The sequence below is a fragment of the Dichomitus squalens genome (genome assembly GCF_000275845.1).
Source record: "Dichomitus squalens LYAD-421 SS1 unplaced genomic scaffold DICSQscaffold_93, whole genome shotgun sequence".
Classification (NCBI taxonomy): domain Eukaryota; kingdom Fungi; phylum Basidiomycota; class Agaricomycetes; order Polyporales; family Polyporaceae; genus Dichomitus; species Dichomitus squalens.
In genome coordinates this window covers 39637-53144 of record NW_006766975.1, presented here as the reverse complement: position 1 = coordinate 53144, position 13508 = coordinate 39637, and the positions used below count along the sequence as shown (strand labels likewise).

The 13508-nt window shown below is 52.0% G+C and overlaps 3 protein-coding genes across 3 annotated transcripts; 1 reads left to right on the top strand and 2 right to left on the bottom strand.

Moving 5' to 3' along the window:
• Positions 1-4099: 4099 nt before the first annotated feature.
• DICSQDRAFT_184063 (uncharacterized protein) lies at positions 4100-5685 on the top strand (the record flags this gene model as incomplete). Its single annotated transcript, XM_007371222.1, has 7 exons — positions 4100-4133; positions 4205-4247; positions 4316-4607; positions 4662-4764; positions 4847-5127; positions 5279-5407; positions 5470-5685. 7 exons carry the CDS (start codon positions 4100-4102, stop codon positions 5683-5685), a joined length of 1098 nt encoding a protein of 365 aa, XP_007371284.1.
• Positions 5686-6628: 943 nt separating this feature from the next.
• On the bottom strand, positions 6629-8571 carry DICSQDRAFT_130339 (uncharacterized protein; the record flags this gene model as incomplete). The annotated part of the gene is made up of 6 exons (XM_007371221.1): positions 6629-7005; positions 7101-7508; positions 7575-7658; positions 7712-7897; positions 7958-8054; positions 8422-8571. 6 exons carry the CDS (start codon positions 8569-8571, stop codon positions 6629-6631), a joined length of 1302 nt encoding a protein of 433 aa, XP_007371283.1.
• A 4424-nt stretch (positions 8572-12995) lies between these two features.
• On the bottom strand, positions 12996-13508 carry DICSQDRAFT_72400 (uncharacterized protein; the record flags this gene model as incomplete). Its single annotated transcript, XM_007371220.1, has 3 exons — positions 12996-13128; positions 13182-13263; positions 13337-13508. Coding segments are annotated over 3 exons (387 nt in total), but the record flags the coding sequence as incomplete, so codon positions are not given.

The following is a 13508-nucleotide window of genomic DNA, read 5'->3' as shown; positions in this document are numbered from 1 at the left end:
AACAGACTTGAGTAAGGAGAGATCTATTTAGCAGGTATGCATAGAGGTTTCTACGTACTTCACATACAGTGATATTGATGGTAGCACGTTGTGATGTGGCTGAGCGATATGCAACTCTGTCATCAGGGTACTTGAAGCACATTCTGAGCGTCTGAATACCAGGGCTCTCCCTATCGTGCTTATTAGCGGAAGACCATTATACTCATGTGATATGTAGCCTACCATTCCTAGTGTATTATATGTCAATTCCGCCCTAGCCCGATGCAATGGTATGATTCCATAGGTCTGCCCTCATTTTGCCCCCAAAAACAGGCTCTGCGCACTTCCTATCACTATACCTCCCCAAGCAATCATGCTGATACTACCACCCTACATATCTACGACCTTCAGCTTTCTATCTACCCATCTCCCAATTCTTGTGCCACCCTGTGGCCTCGGTAACGCAGGAGAGCCACAATTCTGTCGCCTCCTTCGGGCGCTTATCGCACGTGGTGCGCTATTTTATGCGGTCACTGTATATCAGGCCACAGAGTACGTGCACCTTTCGTAAGCGACATTCACAGCCTGCTCCTAGACACGAGCTGACAGATAGTCAGATCTCCTTAGAGCATATGCTTCGGAAGGAGTATCCTTGCGCATCTGGCGAGAGTCACGGAGATAGCTCGCCGAAAAGTTCGGAGAGTCCATCAGGGAAGAGCTAGGATTGCACACCGGACACCACACTGGGGGCCTGTGCATCAAGCTCTCACCCAAAGCCGAGGGGCACACTATCCGATATGCAACTTTACCTGACCTGGTAGATTGCGCATCTCATACCAAATCTGTGTGAGCCTTTCATTATTGGCGACTCGTCGTGCCAGCTGTTCGCTCAGAAGGTTCCTCATAGGTAGATCCTACCCAAACCTGGCACAGCGTCCCATATAGTATCTTGCAAGTAGAAGCTCGTGTATGGACGCCCATTCTCGAATGCAGTACTCGTCAAGGTACTGCAAAAGACTCCAGCCCGTGTTCGCTTGTGTAAGGTTACGCCAGATGAGATAGACCGCTCACCTCGGCGACGTCCAATTTAGCTCGCCCATGTGTAGAGACTGTCACCGTTTTGGATGCGCAACCCTCCCGAAGACGCCGATACCGCCTTGAGGATCTACAGTCCCTTAAACGTCAGCTAAGAGTAGGCTCGCCTGCCTACCTGACAGATGCGCCTCGACCAAGGCTATGGAACGCCCATCTACAAGCGAGGATGGCCAGAGTTATGGTCATACGAGAAGTCTAATCCGGGTCAAGTTTCAACAAATGGAGATAGAAGCACACGATCGTGGGCCCCCATAGGACGAATCAAGTGCATCAGACAGGACTGCACACGGTGAGTAAGGATTCGTCTGTATCCGACCAGATGCGACTTCAAGAAGCTGTCCTCAAAGAACCAACTCAATCATCTTTGCCAGGCCGAAAGCCTACAGTGGCGTAGGCTGATATAAGACCCTAATAGTATTTTCAGGGGTCCCGTTGCCCACAGCTGGTCCTCTCATTTGTACCGGAGACCTGCACTACATGTCGCTGACAGCTAGCAGCCAATGCCCCTCCCCGACCTTCAATGTGGATTTTTGGACCTTCCAGATTCATGCTGTTCAAGAGTCCCTCGTGCTCGCTTCGCTGCCGGCGGCACTGTACGGTACGCACTGAGCCGTGCTGTTAGAAACGCTGAACTCACATCGCATGCAGGCATCTTTTTTATTCTGACTGTAGCCTCAGTCTACGCTCTCACACAGTACGTCATTTCATATCGTATTGTCCAAGCTTACATTATGAGCCCACTCGCGATTTGAAGACGAAGCGGAAGGCTTCAGAGGTCCTCTATAGCGCTCAGTCTGACGCTTTTCGCACTCTTCGCCTCTACAACAGCATACCTAGTCATCACCCTGCTCGCTTCGCAAAGCACTATTCTCCAGGCTATTTTTCTCTCTGCAACAGCTCTATGGGGTCTTCCGTCAACTCAATTTATCAGCGCACCTAGCTCTGCGACAATCAAAGATTATACGGGTGTCCAGAGTTGCGCAGGTACTGCCACGCTCACGATCAATGTAAGCTCCGCGTTCGTCGCACAGATCTCCTGCTCATGTACTGATGGACGTTGTCATTGGCATAGATATTACTGGGCGATTCCATCGTATGCTGGAGAGCATGCGTTCTTTGGCGAGACAATCGCTTGATCAAGACTATGTGCATCGTCTTTCTGATATCAACCTTTGGTAGGCCAGGTCTCACAACTTGCTTATATATTGACCCTGAATCTTCGTTGTTTAGGCATGGGAATTGTCGACGCCGTCTTCACATGCAATCCTAGCCTAAGTTGGACTCCTGATCACCATGTTGTGGGGACCGGATCTATGTATCAGGGCTTCTCGTACGGAGTAGCGGCGTCTGTGCTGTCGTTTAGCACAAATCTCCTGGCGACGATGCTGGTAGGATTCAAAGCTTGGTACGATGTTCTCACCTCTCAACTTTTAGTTGCTATTTCACAATATGATCCAGGAAAGCGAAGCATCATCTGCGAAAGTACATCGTGGTAGGACCCATGGGGTCGCAAATGGAGAAAGTGTTCGCAATGCTCATAGAGTCTGGAGCCGTATATTGTGCTCTATGGGTGAGTCGCTCAAGCGAGTATCTGATACAGGGGTATTTCTTGACGTCGTACGAGTGCAGGCCTTCGTCGTTGTTTGGCAGGCAGGCATGTATCAACACTCGATAGCACTTCATGCGGGAACAAACACCTATTGGGACATATTCGGAATCCTGATCAACGGGGCCCTGGTGCCTCTCATAGTATGTCCACCAGGCTTAAATGATGCTCTCGTGTCCGTTGATCATCTTTTTATCTGTTGATACAGGCTATCTACCCGACGATCATCATCGTGCTCGTTGCTCTAAATCGGTCGCATGTAGAAAATGGGCTGACGGCGACCAGCCAGACTTCCTCCAATCCTTCTCTGCGTCCTCTCGCGGTCAGGATAGACAGAACAGTGACTAGCCGATGCGAGCATCAGCCACAACGAGAATCTGCGGTGCTGTTTATCGGAGAGCAGCATTTTGGGTCAAGGGATTGTACGGAGCACTCGAGCACCCACACGTCCGACGAGCAGAAGTTGGAGGCAATGATCTAGTATTCCCCCTAGCCCTGCTCAGATGAGTGTACTACTATAATTTTACAGTCCATGACGCACTCTTGACATCAACATGAAGAGCACTAGAGCTCTTGAGAAACATCGTATTGAGTATCATTTTCCCAGAAATACACCAAACATGAGCAATCGTTAAGCGCAGTAGCCAGCACTACATACATCAGCTCAGGAACATGAGTTGGCGATGGAGCGGGATCTAGGCTTCACGGACAGCCTTGGCCAATTGGAAAGACACCGTAAGGACAGCCTACGGGATTTACATACTCGGACATCGTTGTCGCAACCGGCGTTGACAGGATCAAGAGAAGCACGTGCCGGCGGCGCTCTGACTCTTCGGCGTCTTATTCAGACGCGACCGAGTCACCCAGCATTCCACTGCCCTGTCCTCCTTGTGTCACTGGCGGCCCACCTGGATCAAGTGATCCTGCACGGGATTGAAGAAATACATGCTGTAAGGCGCACCTTCGTTATGTTGAATATAACATCCTCTGTTCACTCCAGTAACGATTGGCGCCAGTCCCGTGACAGACTACCGATCGACACGCATCGCACCGATGGTACGTAGCGTACATGGGAGCGGGATGAGGCCGACGGTGGGGCCGTGCCCATGCTTAACAGGCGCAACTGCTGTGCGTCTTTGTGCCTCATTTGTCGGGTGCCCATCGGCTGAGCTACAACCGCTGATCTCGAAGCCACGGTAACGGCGTATTTGATTACAACTACAAAAGTTGCTTTCCTTTCGGTGGCAAGTTTCACTCCTGACTAGTCTTTCTTTCCCTGCACCTCATTCTCACTCCATTCTCCCGTATCGTGGAATGCTGTCCCTACTGATCAGGGAGGATAGTTCGACCGTAACACCGACGCCGGCGCAGAACGCTGAGCTATGGACTATAGCACTAGACGTCGTATCCCGTGAGGTTATGCCTGCAATCCTCCTTCCTGCGCTGCTGCATGGTACGTGGTTTTCTGTCACTTGCCTCTACGACATACATACTCAATTATATGTGGGATGTCCACTCGTACAGGCATTTTCACGGTCCTATGCTTCGGCTCTCTTGCTACCCTCTTGTCAGTCGCCTTGCCTATCTTTTAACATCCCACTTCCTCTACAATTCCTTACTCGACGTCTCCTATAGGATCAAGCACCTTCGCCCCAAGCATAACCCTATATCTAATTTTTCCGGCATAACTACTACATTTCTTACTATCGCCCTCCTCATCTTACTTGTGTCGTCCACGGTATATTTCGTCATCAACAGTATTTCCGCGACCTATGTCGTGTTGTCCTTCACCCAGTTTGACTTTAACAAACTGGTGACGAGCGACTTGAAGGGCTTTGTCTCTCTAACAAGCTGGTTCAGGGCTGATCTCCTTGACTATTGGGGCACATTGTCCGACTGTACCGGAACCGTCTCACTAACTATCAACGTAAGCCTCATGTCTCAGGTGTACCCGTGGAATACCCGTTGATGACTTTCAAAGATTCTGATTGGAGACGCGATTGTATGGTGGCGGGCGTGCGTGGTATGGCCCCGCAATTGGCCCGTGCGGGTGCTTGGCTTCACACTCCTGACCGCGACGTTTGGTGAGTGCTATCAGGTCCTCTGCATGTATGTCCGCTCTGATTATGCTCCCCACATCGCGGCTCAATGGCATTGCATATGAAGTCACTGGCATGCTGGACAGCTCTCGTACTTGTGCTCCCCTCACGAATGGCAATATCGACTCCGACCCTTCCGGTATCTTGTACCAGGGCAGTGACTACGGTGTCGCTGCAACCGGGCTTTCCCTGGCGACAAACGTTCTGGCTACAATCCTCGTCGCTTACAAATTCTGGGACTATCGGAATGTACTGCGGGAATACGTTGTGGTTGGCTCTCAGGTCATGCGCCTTGAGAAGGCATTGGCGATGGTCCTCGAGTCTGGAGTCGCCTATTGCGCGATCTGGGTACGTCTTCTGCGTCATGTCCCCTATCCCCAAATCTTGGACCCAACATCATATTCTGCCACGCCGCTACCGTTCATCTATACATTTACTCCTTGACTCTTCCTTAGCGGCCTCATCAGTACTGACAACCAACATGCGCAATGTGGAACAGATAGTAGTCACTGTCTGGCAGGTGCTCGGGAACTCGAGCAAGTTTGCCAGTGCCTTCGAGATTCATCCCCACCCCACGTTTTTCGAGGCTTTCGGAATATTTGTTAGCGGTGCGCTCGTCCATATGATCGTATGTGCCAATCTACTCCAAGAGGTGTGCCACTGGCCTGATATGTCTGGCATCCCCGATAGGCAATATATCCCACGCTGGTCATCGTCCTCGTCGCATTTGACCGTTCGCATTTTGAGCTCGGGATCGCGAGCGGCGAGAAGAGGCTCGTAGGAAGACGACCCACTATAGACGGGGAAGACGAGGACCTTTCGGACCGCGGGCCAGAATCCGTTGCTAGCAAGGCCTCTGGCAGCGATGTTGACTCAACGGAGTCGAAGAGCGTTTGGATCGCATGAAGCATCGACTCTGCAGTGGACTTTCAGGCTCAATCGCCTGGAGCGAGTAGCGTCGCTATAGCTATATAATATGATAATATGGTTTACTCGAATCAAATGATTGACCATCACACCGGGCTTGCAGTCGCACTACAGCGACGACACCGGAGGTTTCGAGCTCACCAGAGCCTGCGGCGCGTAGCCTTCTATGATAGACACGATAGGCCCTCCCCGCACGGTGTAGAGATGCGAGACCAACTACACAGATACCCACAGAACCCGTCTGAGACCGGTCGATGTAGTTGGGATCATAGTGGGGCTATGCAGATTCCGAAACATGAGTAGGACTCGGCATTCACCAGGATGATGCCGTTACTACGAACAGACCAGTGCATCATTCATTTGAGAATTGACTCCGCTGAGCACGATCCCCCTGAGCTATAAGGTTGATCAGAAGCTGCCTAGACCAGTTCGGGAAGCGAACGATGAAGTATTTTCGTGACCTCTCACTACCATTCCGGCAGACATACGCGGCGTCAGAGACAAAAGATGTTCTGCATAAGCACAGAGGGGGGAAGCTAGATGACAAACTAGTCAATGTCGCGCGCCGGTAGAAGAGCTCTCTATACCAGACTTACATGATTATCCTGTGGTCGAAAGCCGGGCACCGCTGCCATGTGTCTGTCCGTGGTGTAAAGTTACGCATTGCTGTGGTCATTGCGGAGTCTTCGTGTCCTCTGGAACGACTTCGGAATCATATACAGTTTCACATAGTAGGACATAGTATATGGTGAATGGGGAGACTAGAGCACATCTCAATTCAAGAACGGTCACGGTGTACATGCGCAACGAACTTAGACATACGTCCGAGTCCTGTCGTTCAACTTTTCCCTTCATCAGATCCACATAGTATGAGTAGAAGGCGAACGTTGACCCGCACCATATCTTGCATCAAACGATCCTACTAGTCGATCTGACTATAGGGCGGTGGCGCCGTGAATCCCCCCTCAGTCCGATTGTCAAAGAGACTATCTGTATAACTACTCGAAAACCGCCTCTCCCTGGAAAGGACGCTTGCAGACTCCGTATTAGGTACAAGACCCAGCACAGGAACGCTTGCATGGCGGGGTGCGCGCGAGCGGCCCTCGGCCAATTTGAGCCTAGTAGGGTATGCGCTCTGCGGTCTCGCGCGCAGCGCTAAAGGCGACGCAGAGGGTGGCCCTTCTTGGGTAGGCGTCCTTGTGTTTCCGAGGACACTATCTTCCTGGGGGCGACTTCCGTTGGAGTCAGGACGACTGATGAACAGTACTGTGCGGGGGCCCGACCCCACTTCCGAGATCTCTGCATAGCAAACCATGGGTTAGCCGTGGTCGACAAGAAGAGGATTACGGGGTCCAGGATAGCACGCTCGGACGGTGTGAGTTAGTAGAGCTCACCTTCATAGCTCCTCGCCTGCAGAGGCCTCAGGGATGGCAATCCGAGACGTCGTCTCACGAGAAGCCTTGCTAAGACGAGACAGATGATGGCGGCGACGACAAGAATCCCGGTCGCGATCCCTGCGATGGCTCCTGCGGTGAGAGATCTGGCGGTACCTTGGTTTTCTAGGCCGGTGGACGGTGCGCTGGGAGAGACAGTCGCTGAGCTCGCGCGGCTTGTGCTGGGCTGGCTGGCATTGGACTGAACTGAGCTGATGGCGCTGGACATAAAAGAGCCGGAGGGACCCGTGAGGGTTGAGCTGATGGAGCTCGGGTCTAACGACTCCGTCGGGTTCTCGCTGGATGAGTGTGGACTCAAAGTTGGACTAGAGAGCAGTGTCGAAACCGTTACCGTCGGCTGTGACGTGCCTTTGGAATTCCGGTTTTCAGAATGTATAGATCATATCCGAATCTTCCAATTTGCCGTGAACTTACCAGAGATCTTGACACGAGTAGTAATGTCGATGGTCTTGGAGGGCTCGGCAGGACTCATTTGAGTGGGAGTGGGGGTTGCGGTCTCTGTTCTGACCGTCACGACAAAATGTGCGAGGACTTGAGGAAGGCTAGCTCACCTGCATGAGATGACGATAAGGACGTATTCTCAATGCACGATTCATCTCCAGGGAGCACCGTGAATATCGCTGAAAAGGCTGTACGGGTAACGTGTTCTTCATTGGTAAATTCCACTTCGAAGACTAGCTTTGACCCGGCGGATACGTTCGCCACCCAAGTGGCGGAAGTGCCGGTAAAGTCGCTGCCTAATCGCTGAAGCGGAGTATTGTCTTGATGCAGTATCTAGAGACTGTATGGGGCCTGACCGTCCTCCCAGGTAAGCTTCGTGGATTGACAGACGGTTGCGTCTGGGGTATTCACTTGGACGGGAGGAGGATCGGAAGAGACCCCTGAGGAGTCCACCTGTGTACGAGAGCTGAGAGATGTCAATGGCATGAACGATAGATGTGTGGTGACGGATGGAAGTTGATGCCGTGCTGTTCGATTTCAGTTTAGCCAATCGTAGCCAGCTGCACCATCAGAAATGAACCACGATCGCACATATTCAGGAAGACGTACATGATAATCTCCTAGGACTCTAACACACCCTCACTAAAACACCCTCACTTGTGAGACGAGTCGCTTGTGTGATGTAGGTAAGACAAGGAAACCTGTGGATCTCTGTATATACGTCCACAAGAGAACGTACGAACATCATCATCACACTTCGCCGGGTTCGACTTCCTGGGTCGCTTGGTTACTTGACTACACATTGAACTCCGTGACCCACAGCCTCGCCGTCTACAGCCCACTGTAGGCGTTTCTGGGGAAAGGCAATCCTGTGGAGCGTTGCTGCAAGATGAGTAAGGAACCGAAAGACGTTCGCGACCGCCAGTGCGCTTGAGACCACCAGGGACGTTTCACATGGTTTCAAGGCCATTTGAGCGTTCATCTACGTGAATTCGAAATTGTAACGGGACGCGATAGTATCAGTGATAGCAATCCAGTTGGTCATGCTTGTCGATGGGCGAGTTGAAGACAGTACAAAGTCGACCTGCATATGCAAGCGCTGGAGAAACGTGTTTGGCCGTGGGAGGTACTGTATAGCACGTTCCCACGATGATGATCGCTGTAGCGTCGTCCCGGGCCATGCAACTTCAGCTTATGTATATCCCAGAGACGTTTGTTCGGGCGACGCATAGCCCGTCATCCTAGCCCACGTCTCATTGAGTGTGTCTTGCTGGTAGGACAAGGTTCAATCACATCTCAGGTGGACAGGTGGACAGTTACTGGTAAATTGCGAACGATACGCACCATACAACATGGATAGTATTCGTCAGGAACACGAGATCACAACCGCCCCGGTGAAAGGTGATCCCATGAGTTATGTCCAGTCGAGTTTCTGACTCCCCTGCACCTGCACTTCCGTGATCATCGAGACAGCCGCACGATCTCCAGTGAGCTCACAGACCGCAACAGCCTGACACCGCCGTCGGCCATCTATGTGGGAGGATCACCATCGAGTCAGTCAGAGCGATTTCTACGTCAAGCTGGGAAAGATCCGCCGCATTATGCCAGCATAGCCATGATTCGATCTTGCTATGAAGACGCATGGAGGCTGTGGATTGCTTACGCTTCGGTTCTCTACAGTATGTACCTATAAGACATAGTCAGGAGGCCGGTAGGTTCAATCGAGCGCGATGCCATCTCCATCAGAGACAGCTCAGCGCCCACTACTCCCGCTGTTCGCGACCAATACCTTCTTTCAACTGTCGTTGCATTGCCTTCCCATCTGGAACTGTACATCGCTATGATACAGCTTCAGTAGCTGTCCGATTCTTTCCCCTGCGTCTCATGTAGATATTGTGTCTAGACGGCTTCCTGGTATCCAGGCCATCCCATGGTGATCGTCGCCCACTCTCTATCCACGATATATCCTTGCTTCAAGAAGCGTGAATTCATCGTGAGACATTTCTCTCAGTCTGGGGACAAAACGATAAGAGCAGATTGGTGTGCACAGCGAATTTGCCCTCCAGCCTAGGGACTTTCCTTGCACCGGTGTGAGGCGTTATATATAAACGCAGGCTACCTGCACTCGTGCCACGTATTTCGTCTCAATTTCTATACCTCCATAGTCTATCACATGGAAGGTGGAGGTTTGGCGGAGTGCAGATGCAAATCATGAGTGAGGCTGGAAATGGTGGACGTAGCTCGAGAGCACTCTGAGAGCAAGGCGCTGATAGTCAGGTGACCTGATTCCCACACTTGTCTAGCTGGCGCGCAGCTCTTGCTGCTACCAAACTCTGCTCTTCTCCTCGTTCTCACCAGCGGATTTGGCACGTTTCCTCGCTGCCAGAGACGTGCCATAATGTTATACTCTCCCCTATGCTTTTTATTTACTCAGATTAATTTGGCCTCGTGCGCTCTCTGCCCCTCTACTTCTGCACGCATCTAAGCTGATTCTCTGTTTCCTGCAATCTTGTGCTACCAGTGCTCTTGGATCTCTGGCTCGTCTTTGTTCATTCCCAGTTTCTTCCTTTCTTCGTCTTTGTTGCGACATGAGTTGTAGCACCCTGCGACTGCTCCTTGGCGTGGAGACTTGTGTCGCAGGCTCCCTCCCTGTTCCTCTGTTTGCTCTCTGCCGCCTATCTCCGCAGCGTGCGTCACCCTGAAAGCCATTCTTGCGCCATTCTTGATGCAAGGTAAGTCCGCTTGTATCTCCGTCCTGTTTGTAGAGTCGCTAGAGAGTGGACGCCATGACTAGCCATGCTGGGCATAGGGTGCGTGTTCATGTTCATCGCGTTGCCCTGCACCTAGCACGCATAGTCAGGTGTGAAGGCCAGTATATCTCCCGCAGCGCTGGTTCTACCATCTGTACCATGGCAGGACCGCGCTGCGGCAGATTCTGGTGTTCTCCCGACTCTCAGGAGTGTTGACGTCTCGTACATCTGCTGCGTGGCTGCGTCCTTTCACATCCAAGACATCCAACGAAACTGCTAGGTCCTTTTCCTCAATATCTGAACGTATATCTGAAGACCTCGCATTGTTGGTGATCCAGGTTGGAGTGGCACAAAGCAACATGGTCGTTATCATCGACTTCGTGAGTATCTTGCATATTAGCCCGCACTCTTCTGACAGATCTCCCAAGGGAACTGACGTGGATAACGTATGTCGTGATTTATGAGTAAGGCCTCCTCGCACACGACGTCGCCATCGCTGGCCTCCCGCAGCATACACCCGCCGTCCTCTGGCGTCTCCTGGTGGGCGGCTATCTGTGGACGGGCGACAAGGTGTCTGCGATCCCCTCATGCTATAAAACGCCTATGTTGCATGTATGTCTTGTGTCGTTATTTTCCGCGCCCACAATTATTTCTATCCATACTGTGTGGGTCGTGACGATGGACCATACAATCTAGTCCGGCTTTTCGTCAGCACCATCCATACCGTGATCATCCTTCAACCACGCAGAATGATTTCCCGTGCCCAAGATGACGCGGGGGCTTGGAAGGGGACAAAAAAGCCCTCCTAGACAGGTAAGCACAACAGTATTCATGATAGGACGGTGAAGAAGCAGGTGGAAAGAAGGGATCGTCCCTCGTTTGATGTGTGAAAGCGTCGCTCGTGTAGGTCGCTTGCATCCGGATGATAACCCTGGTCTGTGTATTCTCAGGTCTGTCCTCGCGTTGAAGCGGTGCATGGTCTCTTGTTCTACGTTTATCCACCGAATTTCAAAGGTATTGCGACTAACAGAAATGCCTCGGTCTGGAAACCTTATGACCCAACTGCCCCAGCGACAGAACAGCCGACCTGCATTCCATTGGTGCCACCTACTTACCCATATCATGATCTCGACGGTTGCGGGCTCATCAGGCCACCACAGGTCCTTGTGCTAAGGACCCGGGTTCCCGCCGCCGCCACAAGTTCGACCGTGTTTAACGGTGCTGGGCGTGGATCGCCATACGTATGAGGCGCGATATGGTCCCATCTCTGGCGCTGTGCTCAAGATCCTCATGTAAGCCACATTGCTTTTGATAATCGCATCACACGTGCCCGTAATGATCAATGAGCCACCTAGGGGGCCATAACGTTCCTCGTTGTTTCATGTCTCACAAGGATGAAGCCCTCGAACACAACTTCAGTCCTGAGATGGACTCGCTGGCACGCCTGGGAACCGCGCTCTGCTCATCACGAAGAGACGGATCGTGAGTTCTCTGTCGAAGCACCCTGCCCGCCGTATCGCCGCCGACTGACTTGACAGCTGTGCTAGCACCCTCGAATATCGGATCGTAGAACCCTATCATCTTCTGTCAGCCACACGCGTGGTGAGTCATTACGTTTGTGCGCCGCTAGACGCTCCTACCCTCCGTCATCTGGAGGCTCTATCAATGGCGATTAGGGGCATCTCACCTCCTGTTTGTTCGTGACTGACATCTGTCTCGCCCGCATATGAGGTAGAACGGCAGCACTTCGTGCGAGGTCGTGCTCTCTGATAGCCGCACACACACACTGGATGCAATCAGGGACAGTCGCATACTGTATGTTGCTCGTCAGAGCCTGAGCAGAGGTGAGTTTTATTCGCTCCCGTAATATCGAGAGGTGAATTTGAGGTCTGTCATCAGGGAGTTGCTATCGTGTACAGCAACAGTGTTTACCCTTGTATTACTCTCAGCAACAGGCGATAGTAAAGTAAAGCCGGTTGACACTATGTTACGACTCCTCACGGTAACTGTTCTGACTGTTGAGCGGCGGTGGCGTGGCTCTTCTGAAGATAGAATTCTTCACGCATCTCTGCGTGCTCTTAGTCCAAAATACCCTCCCTGCCCTCCCCTTACGGCTTTGAAAGCTCTGCGTACCAGACAGGCTGTGTTTCCCATTGCCGCAAGGATTTAGACCAATGGTGCTCCGGCGTAATCTCTCCCTCTGTCCCGAAATCATCATCTGCCCGTAGTATAGTCTCTTCCGGATTGCTCCTGCTGTCGCACTGTTGGGTGGAAAATAGCACAGGGTCGACGAAGCAGGCGGAAAGCACCTCTCCCTCCGACGATTGAGTCTCGTCTGTCTGCAGCAGGCCGTTCTCTACGTGTGACCTGTTCAGGGCAACGAGGACGATAATGATGGTTGGATAGATAGCCTAGAGGCGCCAAGAGAAGGTCGCAGTCAGAGTTGCCGAAGACGAAGGTTATCGGAGAGCATGGGGACGTACTATTAGGGGAACAAGGGCGCCCTTGACGAGGATTCCAAATATGTCCCAGAACGTGTTGGACCCGGTGTGCAGTGCGATTGAGGGTTGATACAAGCCCACCTGCAAAATCACAACAACTGCCTGCGGTCGCCCGTTGATTCGTGTTCCCGTACATTTCAGTGTCAGGAAGAGAATTGACTCACCCACAGGGTGCAGTACGCAGCTCCAGATTCTAGAAGGAGGGCGAAGATCTTCTCTATTTGCGATGCGATGGGCCCGACAACGATATATTTCCGAAGATCGCTTTTGGCTTTCCTGAGTGCCAGCCTATCAGAGGAGAGGAGATATTCAAGCCTAGAGTAGCCTACCATGCCTTATACCCCACAAGTACAGTTGCGAGTAGGTTCGTAGCGAAGGTTAGCACGGTGGCCGCCACACCGTATGAAAACCCTTCGTACATGACGCCGGTGCCCACGTTGTGACGGTCGGGTTTCCAGTCAAGGCTCGGCGCGCAGGTGAACACGGTGTCCACCATACCCAGCCCTAATATTACAGCTCAGAATAAGCGGAATCTCCTGAAATGAGCGGTAGATGTACTTGCCAAAAGTTGTCATTAGAAAGGTGACGCACAGGGTCTTAATAGCACGGTTACCTCGCCATAGGACACATGCTCTCCAGCATACAATAGCATCGCC